This window comes from Epinephelus lanceolatus, chromosome 9, assembly GCF_041903045.1.
Source record: "Epinephelus lanceolatus isolate andai-2023 chromosome 9, ASM4190304v1, whole genome shotgun sequence".
Classification (NCBI taxonomy): Eukaryota; Metazoa; Chordata; class Actinopteri; order Perciformes; family Serranidae; genus Epinephelus; species Epinephelus lanceolatus.
The window spans coordinates 43492535-43511172 of NC_135742.1; the positions used below are offsets into that span (position 1 = coordinate 43492535).

The following is an 18638-nucleotide window of genomic DNA, read 5'->3' on the forward strand; positions in this document are numbered from 1 at the left end:
GTTTTAATATCAAGAACACTTCCGCGTTTTTGTGTGTATACAGGAATGTTAAAGATATCATTGAGGAAAACGAGGTTGACGTGACGTGATTGAATCAGGGAATCCGTGTGTCCACCACGGGAGAGGACCCTAATTGACTTTACATTGGCATTGTTTTCGTGGTGGCAGCACGTAATTTCAACCCATTACGTGCTGCCACCACGGAATGCGGTGTAAAGAGGTTGTGGTCATTTCACATATTTCTGTGAGATCAGGTTGTCCTGTCTGTGACCCCCGTTCAACCCACAACCGTCAGGATTCGCCTTTCGTTATTATTAGTCGCAAATGCGAGTAAAATGCTCGCACCGTAGAGCTCTGTGGAAAACAAATCACTGCCTACAAGTAAAAAGAAATAAATAATAACTTTCACTGCTCAAAGATACTCACATGTCTGGAAAACAAACCACTACAGCAGCATATTGAGTGCCAGGTGGCCAGCGTGCGCTGTTATTGACCAGTGCGCGATGTTATTGGACGGCACATGGACACTCACCCTCTTGCGATTGGACTTTGAACTTATCCCACAGAAGTGGTATGTGAGGCACTGTAGTACTACGGTACTCCACCCTGCAACACTAGTGACATCAGCCAATACTGTATGTAGTTTTTAGATGTGAAAAGTTCTAGACCCATGCAAATTAGTTCCGGAACGCACCAGGGCCTTTTCTGAAAAGATCCTGGTACGCATTCCAGTACGTTCCAGCTCAAATTAAGCACTGGATAAAAGGATAACAGCCTTTTTCCCATCTTTACCAAGAGTGTCTCTCTGCGATTACAGATAAGTTAATGAAGCTAAGCTCCAGAAGTTAATGTTAGCCTAACTAGAGCCCTTTGGACAACAGCTAACAATGATGTACAATCACGAAAGTACAAAAACTAGAACAAAATAGGCTAATGAACTCCCAGCAAACAAGGTGACATGATGGACAATGCGGCACGAGCTAATGTTAGGCTAACTTTAGCTAACGTTAGCTAGAGATGTTAAAGATAACTTTATATTTGTTTCCAGCAAAGTGACAATATGTTGCCTCAAACATGATGTTGACTTACTTTAGAACAAATGCAGACATCCTTGTTAAACTTATTCATGTTGAGTTTATTTTGTGGTTTAACGCAAACAACTTTATCCAACTTTTCTTGGTTGAGATGTGGTTTCGGAAAGGTTAAAAAATACACCCTGTCACCCAGCCTGTCAGGATACCTTGTGTCGGAGCTGCATGTACCCCATGCACACCGTTTGACCATTTTTAAACTTCACTTGACTCATCGCATTTGAGGGCGGGGCTTAGCCATTATTGGCATACTCTAAAGTAACATTAGTGCTTTACTGGCTTTGGTGATGTGGTTACCTGCTGACTTGACGTGTGATAAGTTGAACCTGTGTGCTCAGCATGTAAGAGGTAGGTCAAACTAGAAGGACTTTGGTAATATTTCAAAGTCAGTTTGACACAAGGTTTATATTACTTTTGACTTGCCACTTGAGCCATCTGGGAGTGTTTTTTTAAAGTGAAAGAAGCCATTCAAAAGTGCAGTGGTGTCTTATTTTCCATCACTGCAGCAGCAGGAAGCCACTGCAGTGAGTTGACTATGTAAGAGTGCACTGAAGAGAAAAGCATGTTAGCAGCATGTTATTAACACTATTAAAACACAATAACACATTATGTTCTAATCTTAATCGCATCAGGATTAACATGTCTGACAGCCCTAGTTATTTTTTATTATATGTATGCAAATGCACTTAAAATGTGACATAGTGATATGATATAATGATAGTGATTGACAGTACTATATGTTTATTTAAAAGAGCACTGTCAAAGTGCAAAAGTTATTTGCAGTATAAACACTGAGAACAGGTTACACATCAATGATCTAACCATAAAAATGAAAAAAAAAGAAAAAGAAACATGAGCATGACAACCTGAAATATTGCCTTTTTATCTGCATGGTTCCCAAAACAGATGTATTTACATGTGTAGTTTTTTTCACTCCCTGTGCAGTGCTTACAAGTTTTTAGATGCTGTGCACAGTTGCCTGATTTTTCTTTTTCCCTTAGTTGAGCATTAGTGGGGGCTTAACTTCCAGTAGTGTCAACCTATCCTGATGATAGCTTCTTACACTGCAAGATTCATGGCGAGCATTGCCAGCCTTCCCTCCCTTAGTGTGTCCATAACTCATTTGAGTGTAAGAGCAAACAAACTGCTGTAACAGCTCTCTGGACAGGAGTTTGCCTGGTCCAGTTATATGATGCTGCTCTTCTCTCCCTATGCCTCCTCCCAAACGAGCCTGCGGCACTTTGTAACCACCACTTAATGTCCCAAAAGATGCTGGACCAATAGTTGCTGAAATCCAATGTGACCATAACACATAAATCATCTTTTAAGCACTGAGAAGAGCAGGTGCGGGCATAAACAGTGTCGACGCTGCTTTCTCAGTGATGTAAATAATTTATCAAACCTGCACACACACATACACACACACACACACACAGTGCTGTTTATTCCATCCCAGTCAGAGTGTAATCCTTAGACGCCATTTTAGTGGAGGGCCTGTCAAGACATGCACACACACACACACACACACAGTGTTTTAGAGGCGGCCCTGTCTGTCGCCGTAATGAATCCCACTGTGATCACTCTGGCAGTTGTGGTCATCACTCTCTGACCAACACACACATACACACACACACACACACACACACACACACACACACACACACAGCTGCATGTTCGTGCATACTTCTCCCACACACACACACACACACACACACACACACACACACACACACACACACACACACACACACAGAGGTCCTGCTGGCTGTCTGCTCATTCATCATGCGACCCCTCATGGAGTTGCTTGTGGGAGTCTGGGGATGTAATGGGGATGGAAGGACTGAGGAGGATGAGGAGGAGGAGGAGGAGTGTTGGTGGGGGAGGTGTGTGGTGGTGGTGGTGGTGGTGAGAGGGTGATAAGGGTGTTGGAGAACGGAGTAGGGGAGTCTGAGAGCCTGGGTGAGAGAGAGGGATGTGAACAGACAGACAGAGAGAGATGTGTCTGTACAGACGAAGAACAATGTCTCACATGAGGAGGAAGCCTCATAGCTCTGTGCCTGGGGACTGTCTTACAGGTACAGAATATGGGAGAAGGGATTAGAGGAGGGCACACATGGGACAACGAAGAAACCCCCTTCTCTCCACCAGTCTCTGGCAGCAGAAACTAGCCTGGCCACGATGACCACAGTTTTAATCTGGCTTGATTTTGGCCATGCAGAGTCCTGAGAAAAATTATCCTTTTCTCATCTCCTCACCACCTCACAGATGACGAGCAGCAGATGACGAGTGTTTCCCCTTTTTCTGTCTGCCAGCTGATAGACGTTAGCTTCCCCAGGAGCGTTAAGTGCATATCTAAATAGTTGATGAGCGCTAAGCTGCTGGGGGAGAGTGTCGCCGGCGGCGCCTCATTGAACGCCGCCTCTGAGACACCCAGTGGGACTGCTTTAAACAACCTGGCATCCCGCTGCTCTGCAACCTGGGAAAGGAGATGGTTCCAAGCCCAGAAGGTTCTTCACCTCCCCAATATTTTAAGATAACTATCAGAAGACACAGTTGTGTTTTATTCCATTCAAACAATGATGGTAAAGTGCAGATGAATGGGCTGTATGCAGGGAGAGTCTGAGAAGAGTTGTAAAGAACAAATCCCCCACTCATTCTCTTGCACTATACCATCAGTGTGTTACAGTATGTTGTGATGTTTCAATTGGCTCCTTAGTGATTGCAATCCTTTAACTTGTCTTGGCTGCTTCAGTTATTGACGTCCTACATCTCCCTGAATACCTTTTGGCAGACACCATTTGCACTTCTCTGTAAAAGTTTTTTTTTTCTTTTTGACAAATGAGGGGGTACAAAACTCTTAAAAAGACTGCACAATAGCATCCACCACCATTAAGACTTAAAACAACCTGTTAACATCTATTTCTTGCGGCCATGAGAAAAAAATGACAATTACTTTCCTCTGTGAAGCAAAGGTGAAAGTAGACTGACCCAACAGTTCTTATGATATTATAAGAATTAGCACCCCATGGATGATGTTATGTCCTCAATGTAAAGTTACTTAATTAATTATGCACAAATTACTGGTTCATCATTACATGAAATATGTATGAATTTTAGCGCATTACTTTTTATAGAAACAGTGCATGAGAACAGCCTGATTGATACTGTTTTAACACTGAAAAACCACCAAAATATTTGGGAGTACAAAGCGCCCAACATACTTGGTACTTCCCCCTTGTTCCCCAATGCAATTCTGCTTTTAGGCAATCTGGAAATCCGCTTCTGGGGATGAGGACCAATATTCTGGGCTGACCCAGTGTAGCCAGGGGATATCCAAGTCAAGACTTCCTAATTTGTGCGTCGATTATTTTGTTAAATCTCCATAAGCAAATATCTGCATATGAATGCAAATCAATGAAAACTAAAAAAGTAATATATAACTAACTCCTCAGACGATAGCCGATGGGTTCCAAGATTACATTTCGACCAACAGTTTTTGCCTCTCCACATGAACTGTTTACCTGCTGTTCAAATGTGATTGGTAAATACTACTCGAACCACAAGCAGACTAAAAATGGATACCAGGGGCCTCATTTATAAAGGTTGCTGTGTACAAAAAGATTGTGGAGACAGGCTTGAAATGTATGTGCAGATTTTTCACCATCAACTCTGGGATTAAAGGAAAAATACTATGTGGAAAAGGGTGGGCATTCCTAAACTTTTAAACTTCTTCTTTTAATGTGCTGCACATTTCAGATAACACATTCCGTATTCCCTGTACTTCATGTGTTAAATCTTGGATTGCACTAATAATGCAGCACGGAATCAGAGAGGATGTGGCTACTCACGTGACCTCCTTCTGTGATGCCACTGGATCATGCCTGTGGGCAAACTGGGTCCACCTGCGCACTGGAGACAATGCTGGCACCTGGGGTAGACTCTGTCCCCAACACCCACAGCGACATTTGTGTCTGAATAAAATGGAAGAAATCATTAAATGCAATGTGTGTCGTTATTACTGAAATTCAGTAAAACTTTAAGGTCAGCGTTGGTATCAAACGTTGGCCTTACCGTTATCGGTGGCATCCGCAACAGCATCTGTGTCTCCCTCAGCTTCTGGCCCAATGCCAGACAGAAGGGTTTTACCCAAGGATCACTGCAACACTCACATCAAATGGCCAGGGTGGAGGTTCTCCCTGACCACCACCAGTTGACTGGAAGCTTTGTCTGTGGACTGCAAGTGTTTTTCTGGCTTCTACTTTGGTGTCTGACCATTTCTTTTTCACCTAATAATAAATAATACATTTTATTTATATTGCACTTTTCATTTAAAATAAATTTCAAAGTGCTACAAAATAGAAGAGATAAAAACAAAACACACAATAAAAACCACAGCGACTCACCTTGGCAGTTGTTCTGTGCGTCGATCCCACACTGTTTACGGCATCCGCCACAGGTTGCCACACTGCTTGTTTTTTTAATTTGCTTCCTTCTTTGACTGTGTTGTCTCCATCTCTCCCTCAATAAAAGACCCAGCAAGGGGTCCTTAAAACCATCTGGACATTCATGAGCTATTGAGCATTGACCATTTATGGATGATTGTGGCCCTACAATGGGTGACGAAGTGGGATGAGACGAGGAGGAGCACACGCGTACACAATTCACTGCAGGTGGGTATTGATAATGAGACGATTGCGTGCAGGTGTGCGCCGCACAGTTTTATATATCTGAAGATTTGTTAGCATATGTGGATTCTGTGGTTTCTGGGTACGCCATGTTGTAGGATCGAATCCACGCACAGCTTTATTTGAGGCCCTAGGTTACTTCTGATACCAAAGCCTTGTCCGTTGCCTATGGACTCTGCATACATATGCAGAATCTGCTTAAAGAGAAAACTGATGTGTGGATGATGAAAATCGCCACTGTATCTTAGCCAGGATACGGGACCACAAGCTCATACATTTGACCATGTCATATCCACACCTCTGCAGTCTGTTCCTGGTGTGTTTTTTCCCCTCCCTCTCTTGCGTGTCTCATTGTCTCTCCTACAGGGGCGGGTCCCAGGAGCTGGCAGCTGCTGCAGGTGACACACCTGATGCCCATCAGCTCATCAAGCCTCTGCTCAAATACTCCAGTTTTTCAGTCACTCACTGCCAGATCGCTGCAGTTTCCTTTGCGGTACTTTGCGTCAGGCCAACTTCTAGTCTTTTGTTTCTGTGTTGTTCTAGCTCTGGTGTGTAGCCAACTGAGAACTAACCTTTGTCTCTGTGTCCCAGGAATCCTCTGCTGCACTGGACCCGCTTCGGCCATCTCATCCACTCAGCTCCCCTCCACCTACCATTGCCAGCCACTACCTGCCTCTTCTCCACTGTCGCCCTCAGCCACCTCTGTTGCCCTGCTTCCCGGACCCCGCTCCACTCACCGAGCCCCTGTTCCCTCATCATTCACTCTGTCTCCACTAATAAACCTGTGATTACTGTGCTCTGCCTGAAGTCTGTGTTTTGGGTCCAACACACCACAGCATCGTTACGACAGAACGATCTGGCCATCATGGATCCTGCAGACTCTGATTCCCTCCGGCTCACACTCTCCAGTCAAGAGGAACTTCTCTGTAAACACGACCACCTACTCAGCAACCTACTGGACAACTCCACCGCTCTCGTCAGGCAAGTAAGTCAATTTTCTACACAACTCTCTATGATCACAGACCAAATCTCACAGCTCTCTGCCGCTCAGTCTCATAGCTCCCCTCCTGCAGCTGCTTCCTCCAGTTCTCCCTCCAGTAGAGAGCCTCACATTGCGGACCCGGAGTCTTACTCAGGGGATCCCCTTAAATGTAATCCCCCTCGAGCCCTGACACCATTGTGCCTCCCTCCTGTGTTGCGGGGGCGGTCACCTGGGAGATTGAGGTCATCAGAGAGGCTCAACGCACTCAGCCAGACCCAGGTAATGGCCCACCTGACAGACTCTTCGTCCCGGAATCTGTACGGTCTCAGGTTCTTCAGTGGGGGCACGGCTCCCGCATAGCTTGCCACCCCGGGTATAACCGGACCCTCAAGCTCACCCAGCGTCAGTTCTGGTGGCCCACCATAGATGCTGACACATGAGCCTTCATCGCTGCCTGTCAGGTGTGTGCCTGCCTATTCCCAGCCCATCCCTGGTCTAACATTGCTGTGGACTTTGTCACCAGGCTGCCCCCATCCCAAGGTAACACCACCATCCTCACCATAGTAGACCTTTTTTTTTCTGTTCACTTTGTTGCTCTCCAGAAACTTCCCTCAGCCCGCGAGACAGCAGATCTCCTGGTGAACCATGTCTTCAGGCTCCATGGTATCCCCTCAGAAATTGTCTCAGACTGGGGTTCTCAATCCACTTCACATGTTTGGAAGGTGTTTTGCTCAGCCCTTGGTGTGTCGGTCAGCCTGTCCTCTGGATTCCATCCACAAACCAACAGGCAGGCGGAGTGGGTGAACCAAGACCTGAAAGCAGCCCTGTGGTATGTGGCGGCCCGAGATCCTACTTCCTGGAGTACTCACCTTGCCTGGATTAAGTACGCTCTCAACTCCCTTTCCAGTGCTGCTACAGGTATGACACCTTTTGAGTGTGCTCTGGGATACCTTCCCCCTTTGTTTCCTGCACAGGAAGGGGAGATTGCTGTACCTTCAGTGCACCATCATCTCTGCCGCTGCCGCAGGGTCTGGAAAAGCGCCCGCTCTGCCCTGCTCCATTCTGCTGAGAAGAGCCATTGTCTGGGTGACAGACAAAGCACTCCAACACCCACATATCATCCAGGCCAGAAAGTTTGGTTGTCCTCCAAAAATATTCCCCTTAAGACTGAGTCTTGGAAATTGTTACCTGGGTCCCTTTGAGGTCACTGACGTCATTAATCCTGCTGCTCTCAACCTTAAGCTCCCCAACTCCCTCAAAGTGCACCCAGTTTTCCACATCTTGCAGCTCAAGCCAGTTTGTGACAGAGTTTCACCGAGCTCATTTGGACAAGCCTGGTGGGTTGCTGGGTGGTGACCATTGGGGGGGGGGGGGGGTACTGTCATATCCACACCTGTGCAGTCTGTTCCTGGTGTGTTTTTCCCCTCCCTCCCTTGTGTGTCTCACTCTCTCTCCTACAGGGGCAGGTCCCAGGATCTGGCAGCTGCTGCAGGTGACACACCTGATGCCCATCAGCTCATCAAGCCTCTGCTCAAATATTCCAGTTTTTCAGTCACTCACTGCCAGATCGCTGCAGTTTCCTTTGCGGTACTTTGCGTCAGGCCAACCTCTAGCCTTTTGTTTCTGTGTGGTTCTTGCTCCAGTGTGTAGCCAACTGAGAACTAACCTTTGTTTCCTTGTCCCAGGAATCCTCTCCTGCACTGCCTGCTGCTCCCTTGGACCTGCTTCGGTCATCTCATCCACTCAGCTCCCCTCCATCTGCCATTGCCAGCCACTGCCTGCCTCTGCTCCACTGTTGCCCTCAGCCACCTCCGTTGCCCTGCTTCCCTGACCCCACTCCATTCACCGAGCCCCTTTTCCCTTTACTTACTTACTTACTTACTCTGTCTCCACTAATAAACCTGTGATCACTGTGCTCTGCCTGGAGTCTGTGTTTTGGGTCCAACACACCACAGCTTTGTTACGACAGTCCATTTACAATCAGTGCAAAGTGGCCTGTCTTACAAAATGTTCTTTGACGATATAAAATCTTTTACATTTTATATCATCAATCTCTATTGTATGTGCAAGAAATGACACCATCCTTTGCAGTTGGCCGTTCACAAAAGCAATTTAATGAACCAAGCTATTCACACAAATTTTTTGTGTGTTCTACAAAAGCCACTGCACCCAAAATTGTACATATCCCATATACTTTGAAAGGCTGCGATCATGTGACCAATGCGCTGACAGCAGTAAACAAGAAAGTAGTCCCGAGCACTTGTAACAATGAAACTGATTCCTCATAATAAAAAGGACTTTTGCTCAGGACTTTCCCCTGAAGTCATGGGTTGGAAAAGCATGTGAACTTTGTCATTTCTCTATTCTAAATCAAACCCTCATGAAAAACAATGAACAAAATAAACTTTCTGAAAGGGATGGTGTTAGAACTTTGTTAGTAGCTCCTGGATAAACTCTGGTATGTCACATAATGACATCATTTTAGAGAAAAAAAGTGAACCAGATGTTCATTGTGGTGAAATATGTATCTTAAGCAGGTATCAATTGATTTTATTGCCAGGCTGAAATAAACTGGAACTTACAGCAGCTTGTAATTGCTTTGCATAAATAACGAGAAACAAAAACAGAGAAATGGTCCTTTAACTGTATTCTTATCTTAACTGTATGATTTTTGTTTGCATCTGTTTGCCATCAAGCAGCTTTCCTGGTTCAGTGCTGATAGTCACTGTGGCATTGTGACGTGAGAGCTACACTTGCCAGCTGCTGTTACTGTTGTATGTATTTGTGTGTGTGTTCATAACTGCATGTGCGTCCGAGTGTGCACTGCAGTGTGCGCTTCATTCTCCTCCAGAGAGCTGGGAGCTGATGCCCACACTGTGGCAGCACAGAGATGGAGGAGCTGGCTTGTCCAGAATTGATGTCTCTTGAAGGCGTTTTGTTGTTGCTCACCCCTGCACCCTAGGGACCATTAAGCTGAAAATAATTGGCTCTGAATCTCCTCCCTTCATCGATCCTTTAGAGTCAGTGAACTCTTCGAGACACAAGCGCCGGCGTATTCTGAGATAGAGAGAAATATACACACACTCACACACATATACACAGAAACAGAATGCTGGAGAGGGAAGTGCATAAGGGAAAAAGGAAAAGAGAAAGAGAAGCAGGCACACGAGGGTTTAAACACCAGCAGTCAGCAGCTCAGTATAAGGAAGCACATGGCCTTAGAATAGCAGTCACTGGTTCTCAGCGGAGGTTAAATCAAGTGAATTTCTTCATCTCTGAAGATGTGGTAGGGTTTCTTTGTGAGGGGGGACTGGGGCAGGAACAGTGGCCTGAACACTTCTGGATCCCCATTTATCTCCAGTGACAGTCACACTGGCCCCACATCTCCTCTATTACCAGTAAAGCACAGGCCAGCTGGCAGCCAACAGAGGGAGCCCATGCTATTCCACAGACACAATGCCATAATGAGGAAAGGCACTTACCTATCTGAACAAGTCATCTGATACCACATAGTCTGAAAATTGTTCTAAAATTGAGCAGATCTAAATGGACTTAAATAATCTCATGTACTGTTGATGATCTTATTTCCAGTGCAGTTTGACTTGTTTTACATGATTTTCATGGTGCAACTTGAAAACATATTGAAAGACAGTTAAGATAACAATACATATAATTAGAGATGTAACGGTTCACAAAATTCACATTTGGGTTTGATGTGGTACAGTGGTGTCAAGGTTTGATACATTGTCAATATAGCAAAAGAAATAGAAATATCATACACATTTCCTTGTTTAAATTTTTAAATGCATGAAAACTAACATGTTAGAAAATCCTTGTTGAAAATATGTAAACAGACTGAACTGAACTGTGAAATACTGGACTGTGGAGTAAGACTGTGAAACTGTTCACCATTTCTGAGTCCAAGATTTTTTTGTTGGGCCTAAAAGCCTGCTCAACTACGCACTAGAGCCATCTTTAACAAAAGTCCTCCCCTACTTTATAAATACTACATTACTACAAACATAAGAGCGCATAGTATCAGTGTCGTTTCTGTCGCCCATTGTGTGTCTGTGGTGACTTCGCTACATCCCATAAGGTCCCTGAGCTAATTCAACTCAATAAATATATGAATAAACATCTCTGTTAAATGCCACAGTCATATAAGCACAAGCTTAACAGCCATCACTAACAAACCTTTTAGTCTTTCTGCAGAATTGGCTACCCAGTCCGCTGGCAGTTGCAGCAAACTGCTTTGGTTGTGTGCTTTGTGCCAACATTAGCTGCTGTCATCTGCTGAATGATAGTCTGTCACTGCACAGCGGCTCATGCTTCAGCTCAGGGGTTGTGTATGTTACTGTACTACTGGGTTAGATGCTGAGTAAAGACTCATTCAGCCCAGTGCTTACTGTTGTTTTATTATCTATGGCTCTCTCTCTCACCATCCCATCGCCCTCATAATTCACAGTGAAACCAAAGTGGCTCCAAACCAGCTTAGCATAGCTGACTCCTGGTGTGTCTCACTAGAGTAGAATGTTCTGGTTTCGGGGTGGGAGGGACAGACAGCATGTCCCCTGTTTCGTCATGTGGGCTGCCTTGTTGAGAGCAGTGACAACATTATATTAAACACAGTTTAAGCTGTATATTTTATTTTCCAAATGTAATTGGATAATTCATCAAATTCTTCGGTTGTAATGCATACTGCAGCGAAAACGCCCCACATCAAATGGTTCAGTATGACTACTTGTATTGTTACACCCCTACTTATAATGCTACTTAAAGCTGCATTAATAGATTTTTGACCACTTGAGGGCAGTAAAACAAGCTGAAAACACAGTATGGCTAACCTGCTAGCAAACGTCGTATTTATTCTATTTGGAGCAACATTAGCATTTATTTGGAGTGGTGTTTTTGTCCACCTTATGAATAAAAGTCTAGGATTCACTTTTCTTTTAGCTCCAATTTTGGTCTCCACCAACTTCTGACAAAAAAATAAAGAATAAGAAATAAAAGAAGACAGTATGTTTAACTGCACTTAAGATCCACTATGGTCATCAGCTGCTTACCTACTTTTTTCATCTGCTGTTTGGTGCCAGGCAGGTAATATACAGTGAGTTTATTTGAGCTTCTTTTTGCTGAAAACAGCCACATGTTTTAAGATAAACATTATGAAGGTGATGTTTCCAGGCCACAAAACTAAAAGGATGAGCTAAAGACTGAATGTCCTGCGGAGTAGAGGGGAGCTGCAGCACTGTGTAAAATTTTCTTGCCTTTATTACCAATTCCTTTCACTTTACACAATCGTGACTAATGTAGCTTTATTAAACAACAACAAAAATATTCTCACTACTCGTTTTTCCACAAACAGCAAACCATACTTCTCTTGTCATGTTAATGGAATTGTCATGAATATTAGGAAGTTCATTGATATGAGCAAGAACCCCGTGCTATTATCACTTAATTTAAGGATGAACACCATTTGAAACCCAGCATTACATGTAGCTCCTTCTTCATTTGTTGTAGAGCCGGTCTGTGAAATTCTTGGAGGGAGGATATAAACCAGGGCTTGGATTAGCAGCCATAGCATGCATTCATCTTCAATTACCTCCTTCAATCTTAATACATTCAGGTCTGGATTTAATTAAATCTATATCCATCTGTCTTCATCATTTGTGTGGTTGCAGGAGGAATCTACGGCACCGGCATTCCAGTCATCAATACAGGTGGATGAAGGCCACTCTCTGTGAAGAATTGATGGCCACTGAGGACACAACAGGGGGTGTTCATCTTCAGTATCACTCACTCCCTCTCTGGCCTTTACAATGCAGAGTAGTTCATCACCATGAATATGGAATATATTTACATACCCTGTCTATCCATAACGTGACACCAAGGTAATTAGTTCTCTTCATATTCATATTTCAGAGATGACATGAATAATAATCCTATGTCCCCACCATTGGAAATAGGTCAGGGATAATTGAATTTGTTTATCGTATTTTCTCCCATTAAGAGTAATCAGATAAGTAGTGGGGTACGGCCCCATGACAGAGTCCTCCACCACTGATGAACCATCACATTAATTGAAGTTAATGGGCAGAGTGGAGAGCGATGGGATGAGATGAGAGAGCAAAGGAGGGAGGCTGCATGGATGAGTGCATCGAATGAGTGGTAAATGGAGGGCTGAGTTTGTCCCCCTTGTTCTTCCAGGCCAGGGCTGCATATGTACAGGGGCAAGCCGGGTAATCAACCACAAAAACGTCTGTAGAAAATATTTACTGAGATTAACTCTTCACAAGCACGCTGCAAAGTATCAAGGCTGTCCATTGTCCTGTGGGAACAGTGCATTCAGTCTGAGCTCTAATGGTCAGCTCATAACACTCCGACACACCTGTGTGGTGGTCCACAGAACAATAACCTTGCTCCCAGTTTATTCATGTGACTGCCATGATAACATTAAAATCTGCTTGTGTCCTGCGAAATATCTTGAGAAAAAGTTGCATTCATGCCACTATGTACACTACTTTGTTTGTTCTTTGAGCACTTTAGAGGGCATACAATACACAGTCAAAATTTAGCAACAAACAAAATGGTGAAAGGTAAATTTAATGCACCATATAACACACAGAGTGGTGTAACAGCCAAACCTTAAGTTACTTACAACTTGGCCCTTTCAAAATGGACCTCCCGCAGATGGCTGCAGGACATCGTTCTTTGCATATTACTGTCTAAATAGATCTAAAATTAGAACCATAATAGCTAGAGCATTCATTCTTTTTGCAGTGTAAGCTTAGGGTCATTGTGTCATGACCTGACATTTCCTTTTCAATTGTGCAGTGCAATCATCGTATTTTGCCGGAATTTCCTTGGGAATTTCCCCGTAATGGCCATGTGAGATTGTTAACTTGCATAAGCCTGTATATACATCTTGATCTAAAATAAAACCATAATAGCTAAAACATTCATTTTGCAGCAGAAAACTAAGGCTATTGTCTTTCCTGTCACCATGTCATTACCTTCTGTTACCTTACCTTACATGTGGTGCAAATGTAGCATTTTGCTCTAATGATGTTGGACTTTCCCCGGGAATTTCCGTAAAATGGCTGCAGGAGATCATTTTTACATTATCCTGTATATATCAATCTTAAAAAAACAAAACATAAAAGCTAGAACATCCATTCTTTTATCAGCAGAAAGCTAAGGCTTCTGTCTTTTGTGTCATCATGTTATACATTCATAATGGCATCATTACGCCATGTTACATGTAGTAAAAAACCCCGTGAAAACATGAAGTGATGCCAGAGGAATGAATGAACGCCTTCTCAATCTGCTCATAGAAATGACTACATTTCAAAACCTTAACAATGTACATAGTTCAAATAACTTATATAGTGTTAGGAAATATTTTGTATGGAAGTGTATTGCATTCACTTGACAAATAAAAAAAAAATCTGTTTTATTGAGTAATTTTTTCTGTTTTTCCAGTAATTTTTTTATTTTTCTGTTTTTCTGTGTAATTTTTTCTGTTTTTGGTGGATTTTTTTTCTGTTTTTCGTAGTCTTTTTTTTCAGGGTAATTTTTTCTGTTTTTCTGATTATTTTTTTTCTGAGTTAAGAGAGCAATAGAACAACAGACGCTTGCATTTCTTTCTTGAGAGCTCGATATAATGGAAGCAAACATGACCCGCTTGTTTAGTTTAATCCAGTTTAACTCTGTTTTGGGTTTGAGACACTGGGAGATACTCTTGTCTTTAAGTCATATAGATGGCGTTATCATTAGTCTGCCGACTTCACGCAGGCACTTTACTTGAGTCACCACATAGCCAGCCTGAATGCATTTCAGATGCATCATCTTGTATCCATTGAGCTTGCCATATGTGTCCAACTGATTCTGGAGAAACACTGCAATGTCCAGCAGATCTGAATGGGCTTTTCGTCTTAACAACCGCAAAGTCTTACAGCAAGGTGCCTGCGTAAAGTCCACTGACAAAGTGGCGATATGTGACAACTTGGGATGAGAACATATTGGAGATTCTTGCGATCCTTAGTAACCCTTAGGACCCCACTAAATTTTGAGACAGCACTATCAAGTGTGCTACAGTGGTTAGAACCTTAATAGAAAATGCTACAATTACTATACTGGCAGACACAGCAAAGAGCACCTCTGACAGAAACTCAAACTTTGTTTGGAAAGAAAAAAAGTTTCAGAGTTAACTGACAGGTGTAGTGCAGAATCTCCAAAGCAGTGACCATTCAAAACCAAAAATGGAATCAACAGGGAAACAAAAACAGAGAAGTAAGCCCAAATGTGTCTGATGAAGCTCAGGAGCTGTTAGAATTCCAGACGGCACCACTGTAGTTACCTGCCAAAGCCGGGCAGAGGAACGCCTCTGCCATAACAAGGCTTGACGGGGATCTCAGGATGCAGCAACACACACAACAATCAATAGGCCAGCCTCGGAGGAAGAGCATAGGGGGGAGCCAGACTTCACAACCAATCTCCTCTGAATGCATTAGAGTGCCTTGCTTCCACCCTCACTCTAACATGGCTTCATCTAAGTGAGAGAGGCACTAAAGTGGAAGAGCGCAGTGACAAGTCGTATGAAGAGAGGTAAACCACTGACAGAGGGAGTTCTTTGTGGAGCTGATCTGTGGAGAGAGCTAGAGCTACACTCCTCTACTCACAGCAGGCTCTGCAATGCTTCCTGGTGGCTCTGTCACTTCCCCTCAGGCTTTGTCTCTCTGTGTTTGTGTTCTTATATTTCTATCCTTGTGAGCACCAGTTTTAAACTTTTGGATGGAGAACACTTTGGCTGGTCCTTAATTTTTCAAGAATTCAGGGGCTAGTTTAGGAGCAGGACAAAGATTAGGAGTGTGTACAGATGGTGTAACCCAAGCAGCAAGTAGTTCAGACTACCCTAAAAGTGTGTGATATGACAGCAAGGTCATAGTTATAACATTTGTGACTTTGATACTGTTAGTGTAATGAATGTGATTTTAACAATGTGTCATTTTGTAAAACCTTATGCAAATTTGTATCTTAGGGAATTTTTTTAACCTGGGTTGTGACCTTTTGTTTGACTCTGAACACAGCAATTGTACCCTGGTGTTGACCAAAACAACCACACAGGACTCTTTAGAGGAAGCAGTCTGGAGTGATTGGTGTGTTGGGAATACGATCCGTCCTCTATCTAACCAAACTACAAGTCATACTCTGCAGGTTTGAACTAAATAGCTCCCAGAGCCAGGTGCACTTTGCACCTGCACCTCGCTTGGATCTACTCTGTTTCTGCTCAGACTGTGGGTTTGCACTCAGATACCATGTTGCTCGCACTCAGATACAATGTTGCTTGCACAGATTTCCTGCTCGAGCTTCGGCTTTTCTCCTCCCGCTCAAGCTGTTCCTGTGCGCTCACGGAATTTCTGCTCTCAGATTTCTGCCCTGCGCTTGGATTTTTTTGTGTAACAACCCTGTCAAAATCCGCCAACCAATAGAATGCCAGATTTACTGTTGACCAATGAAATGATCCCTGCCTCCTTGTGGGCGCGCTTGCTTTAGTATTAGAGCGTCCCGTCCGGGCACCGTATGTGTATATAAATATATATATATATATATATATATATATATATATACACATATATATATATATATATATACAGTACAGGCCAAAAGTTTGGACACACCTTCTCATTCAATGCGTTTTCTTTATTTTCATGACTATTTACATTGTAGATTCTCACTGAAGGCATCAAAACTATGAATGAACACATGTGGAGTTATGTACTTAACAAAAAAAGGTGAAATAACCGAAAACATATTTTATATTCTAGTTTCTTCAAAATAGCCACCCTTTGCTCTGATTACTGCTTTGCACACTCTTGGCATTCTCTCCATGAGCTTCAAGAGGTAGTCACCTGAAATGGTTTTCCAACAGTCTTGAAGGAGTTCCCAGAGGTGTTTAGCACTTGTTGGCCCCTTTGCCTTCACTCTGCGGTCCAGCTCACCCCAAACCATCTGGATTGGGTTCAGGTCCGGTGACTGTGGAGGCCAGGTCATCTGCCGCAGCACTCCATCACTCTCCTTCTTGGTCAAATAGCCCTTACACAGCCTGGAGGTGTGTTTGGGGTCATTGTCCTGTTGAAAAATAAATGATGGTCCAACTAAACGCAAACCGGATGGGATGGCATGTCGCTGCAGGATGCTGTGGTGGCCATGCTGGTTCAGTGTGCCTTCAATTTTGAATAAATCCCCAACACCCCCACACCATCACACCTCCTCCTCCATGCTTCACAGTGGGAACCAGGCATGTGGAATCCATCCGTTCACCTTTTCTGCGTCTCACAAAGACACGGCGGTTGGAACCAAAGATCTCAAATTTGGACTCATCAGACCAAAGCACAGATTTCCACTGGTCTAATGTCTATTCCTTGTGTTTCTTGGCCCAAACAAATCTCTTCTGCTTGTTGCCTCTCCTTAGCAGTGGTTTCCTAGCAGCTATTTGACCATGAAGGCCTGATTGGCGCAGTCTCCTCTTAACAGTTGTTCTAGAGATGGGTCTGCTGCTAGAACTCTGTGTGGCATTCATCTGGTCTCTGATCTGAGCTGCTGTTAACTTGCCATTTCTGAGGCTGGTGACTCGGATGAACTTATCCTCAGAAGCAGAGGTGACTCTTGGTCTTCCTTTCCTGGGTCGGTCCTCATGTGTGCCAGTTTCGTTGTAGCGCTTGATGGTTTTTGCGACTCCACTTGGGGACACATTTAAAGTTTTTGCAATTTTCCGGACTGACTGACCTTCATTTCTTAAAGTAATGATGGCCACTCGTTTTTCTTTAGTTAGCTGATTGGTTCTTGCCATAATATGAATTTTAACAGTTGTCCAATAGGGCTGTCGGCTGTGTATTAACCTGACTTCTGCACAACACAACTGATGGTCCCAACCCCGTTGATAAAGCAAGAAATTCCACTAATTAACCCTGATAAGGCACACCTGTGAAGTGGAAACCATTTCAGGTGACTACCTCTTGAAGCTCATGGAGAGAATGCCAAGAGTGTGCAAAGCAGTAATCAGAGCAAAGGGTGGCTATTTTGAAGAAACTAGAATATAAAACATGTTTTCAGTTATTTCACCTTTTTTGTTAAGTACATAACTCCACATGTGTTCATTCATAGTTTTGATGCCTTCAGTGAGAATCTACAATGTAAATAGTCATGAAAATAAAGAAAACGCATTGAATGAGAAGGTGTGTCCAAACTTTTGGCCTGTACTGTATGTATACACATATGGCACATGTGTGCAGTCCCTTTATTCCAAAAGTGGTAAAGGAAGCATGGGAAGAACATTAAATAAAGGCCTGGAGGGTGGGAGTGGATGAACCCGGTTAAAGAGTACCCGCCCAGACGTGCGCCATATGTATATATATATACATATGCCGCACGTGTGCAGTCCCTTTATTCCAAAAGTGGTAAAGGAAGCATGGGAAGAACATTTAACACATATATATATACTGCCTCTCGTCCAATCAAATTACTCGGTCGTTACTGTTGACCAATGAAATGATCCCTGCCTCCTTGTGGGCGCGCTCGCTTTAGTATTAGAGCGTCCCGTCCAGGCGGGGACTCTTTAACCGGGTTCATCCACTCCCACCCTCTTCCCCTGTCGGGAGTTACTTTTTCAACAGTCACCGGCTCACTATACATTATCCCTTACATATATCTATATATATCTATGTATATATTAGGGCTGTAACGGTACATGTATTTGTGTTGAACCGTTTGGTATGCGACTTTCGGTTCGGCACGACCCTGTACCGAATTATTGGGCACAGGATATTATTTTATTTTATTTTGTTTTATTTTAATTCCGTTTTTGCGAGCCGAACCATT

At 43.6% G+C, this 18638-nt stretch overlaps 1 protein-coding gene across 2 annotated transcripts; it reads left to right on the forward strand.

Moving 5' to 3' along the window:
* Positions 1-5543: 5543 nt before the first annotated feature.
* On the forward strand, positions 5544-8673 carry LOC144464301 (uncharacterized). 2 transcript variants are annotated; one of them, XM_078170985.1, is made up of 4 exons: positions 5544-6269; positions 6368-6761; positions 8219-8345; positions 8444-8673. In XM_078170985.1, exons 1-3 carry the CDS (start codon positions 6187-6189, stop codon positions 8252-8254), a joined length of 513 nt encoding a protein of 170 aa, XP_078027111.1. In that variant the 5' UTR covers positions 5544-6186; the 3' UTR covers positions 8255-8345; positions 8444-8673. The 2 variants fall into 2 exon arrangements, with proteins under 2 accessions (XP_078027111.1, XP_078027112.1); XM_078170986.1 differs by lacking the exon at positions 8219-8345.
* Positions 8674-18638: the final 9965 nt, after the last annotated feature.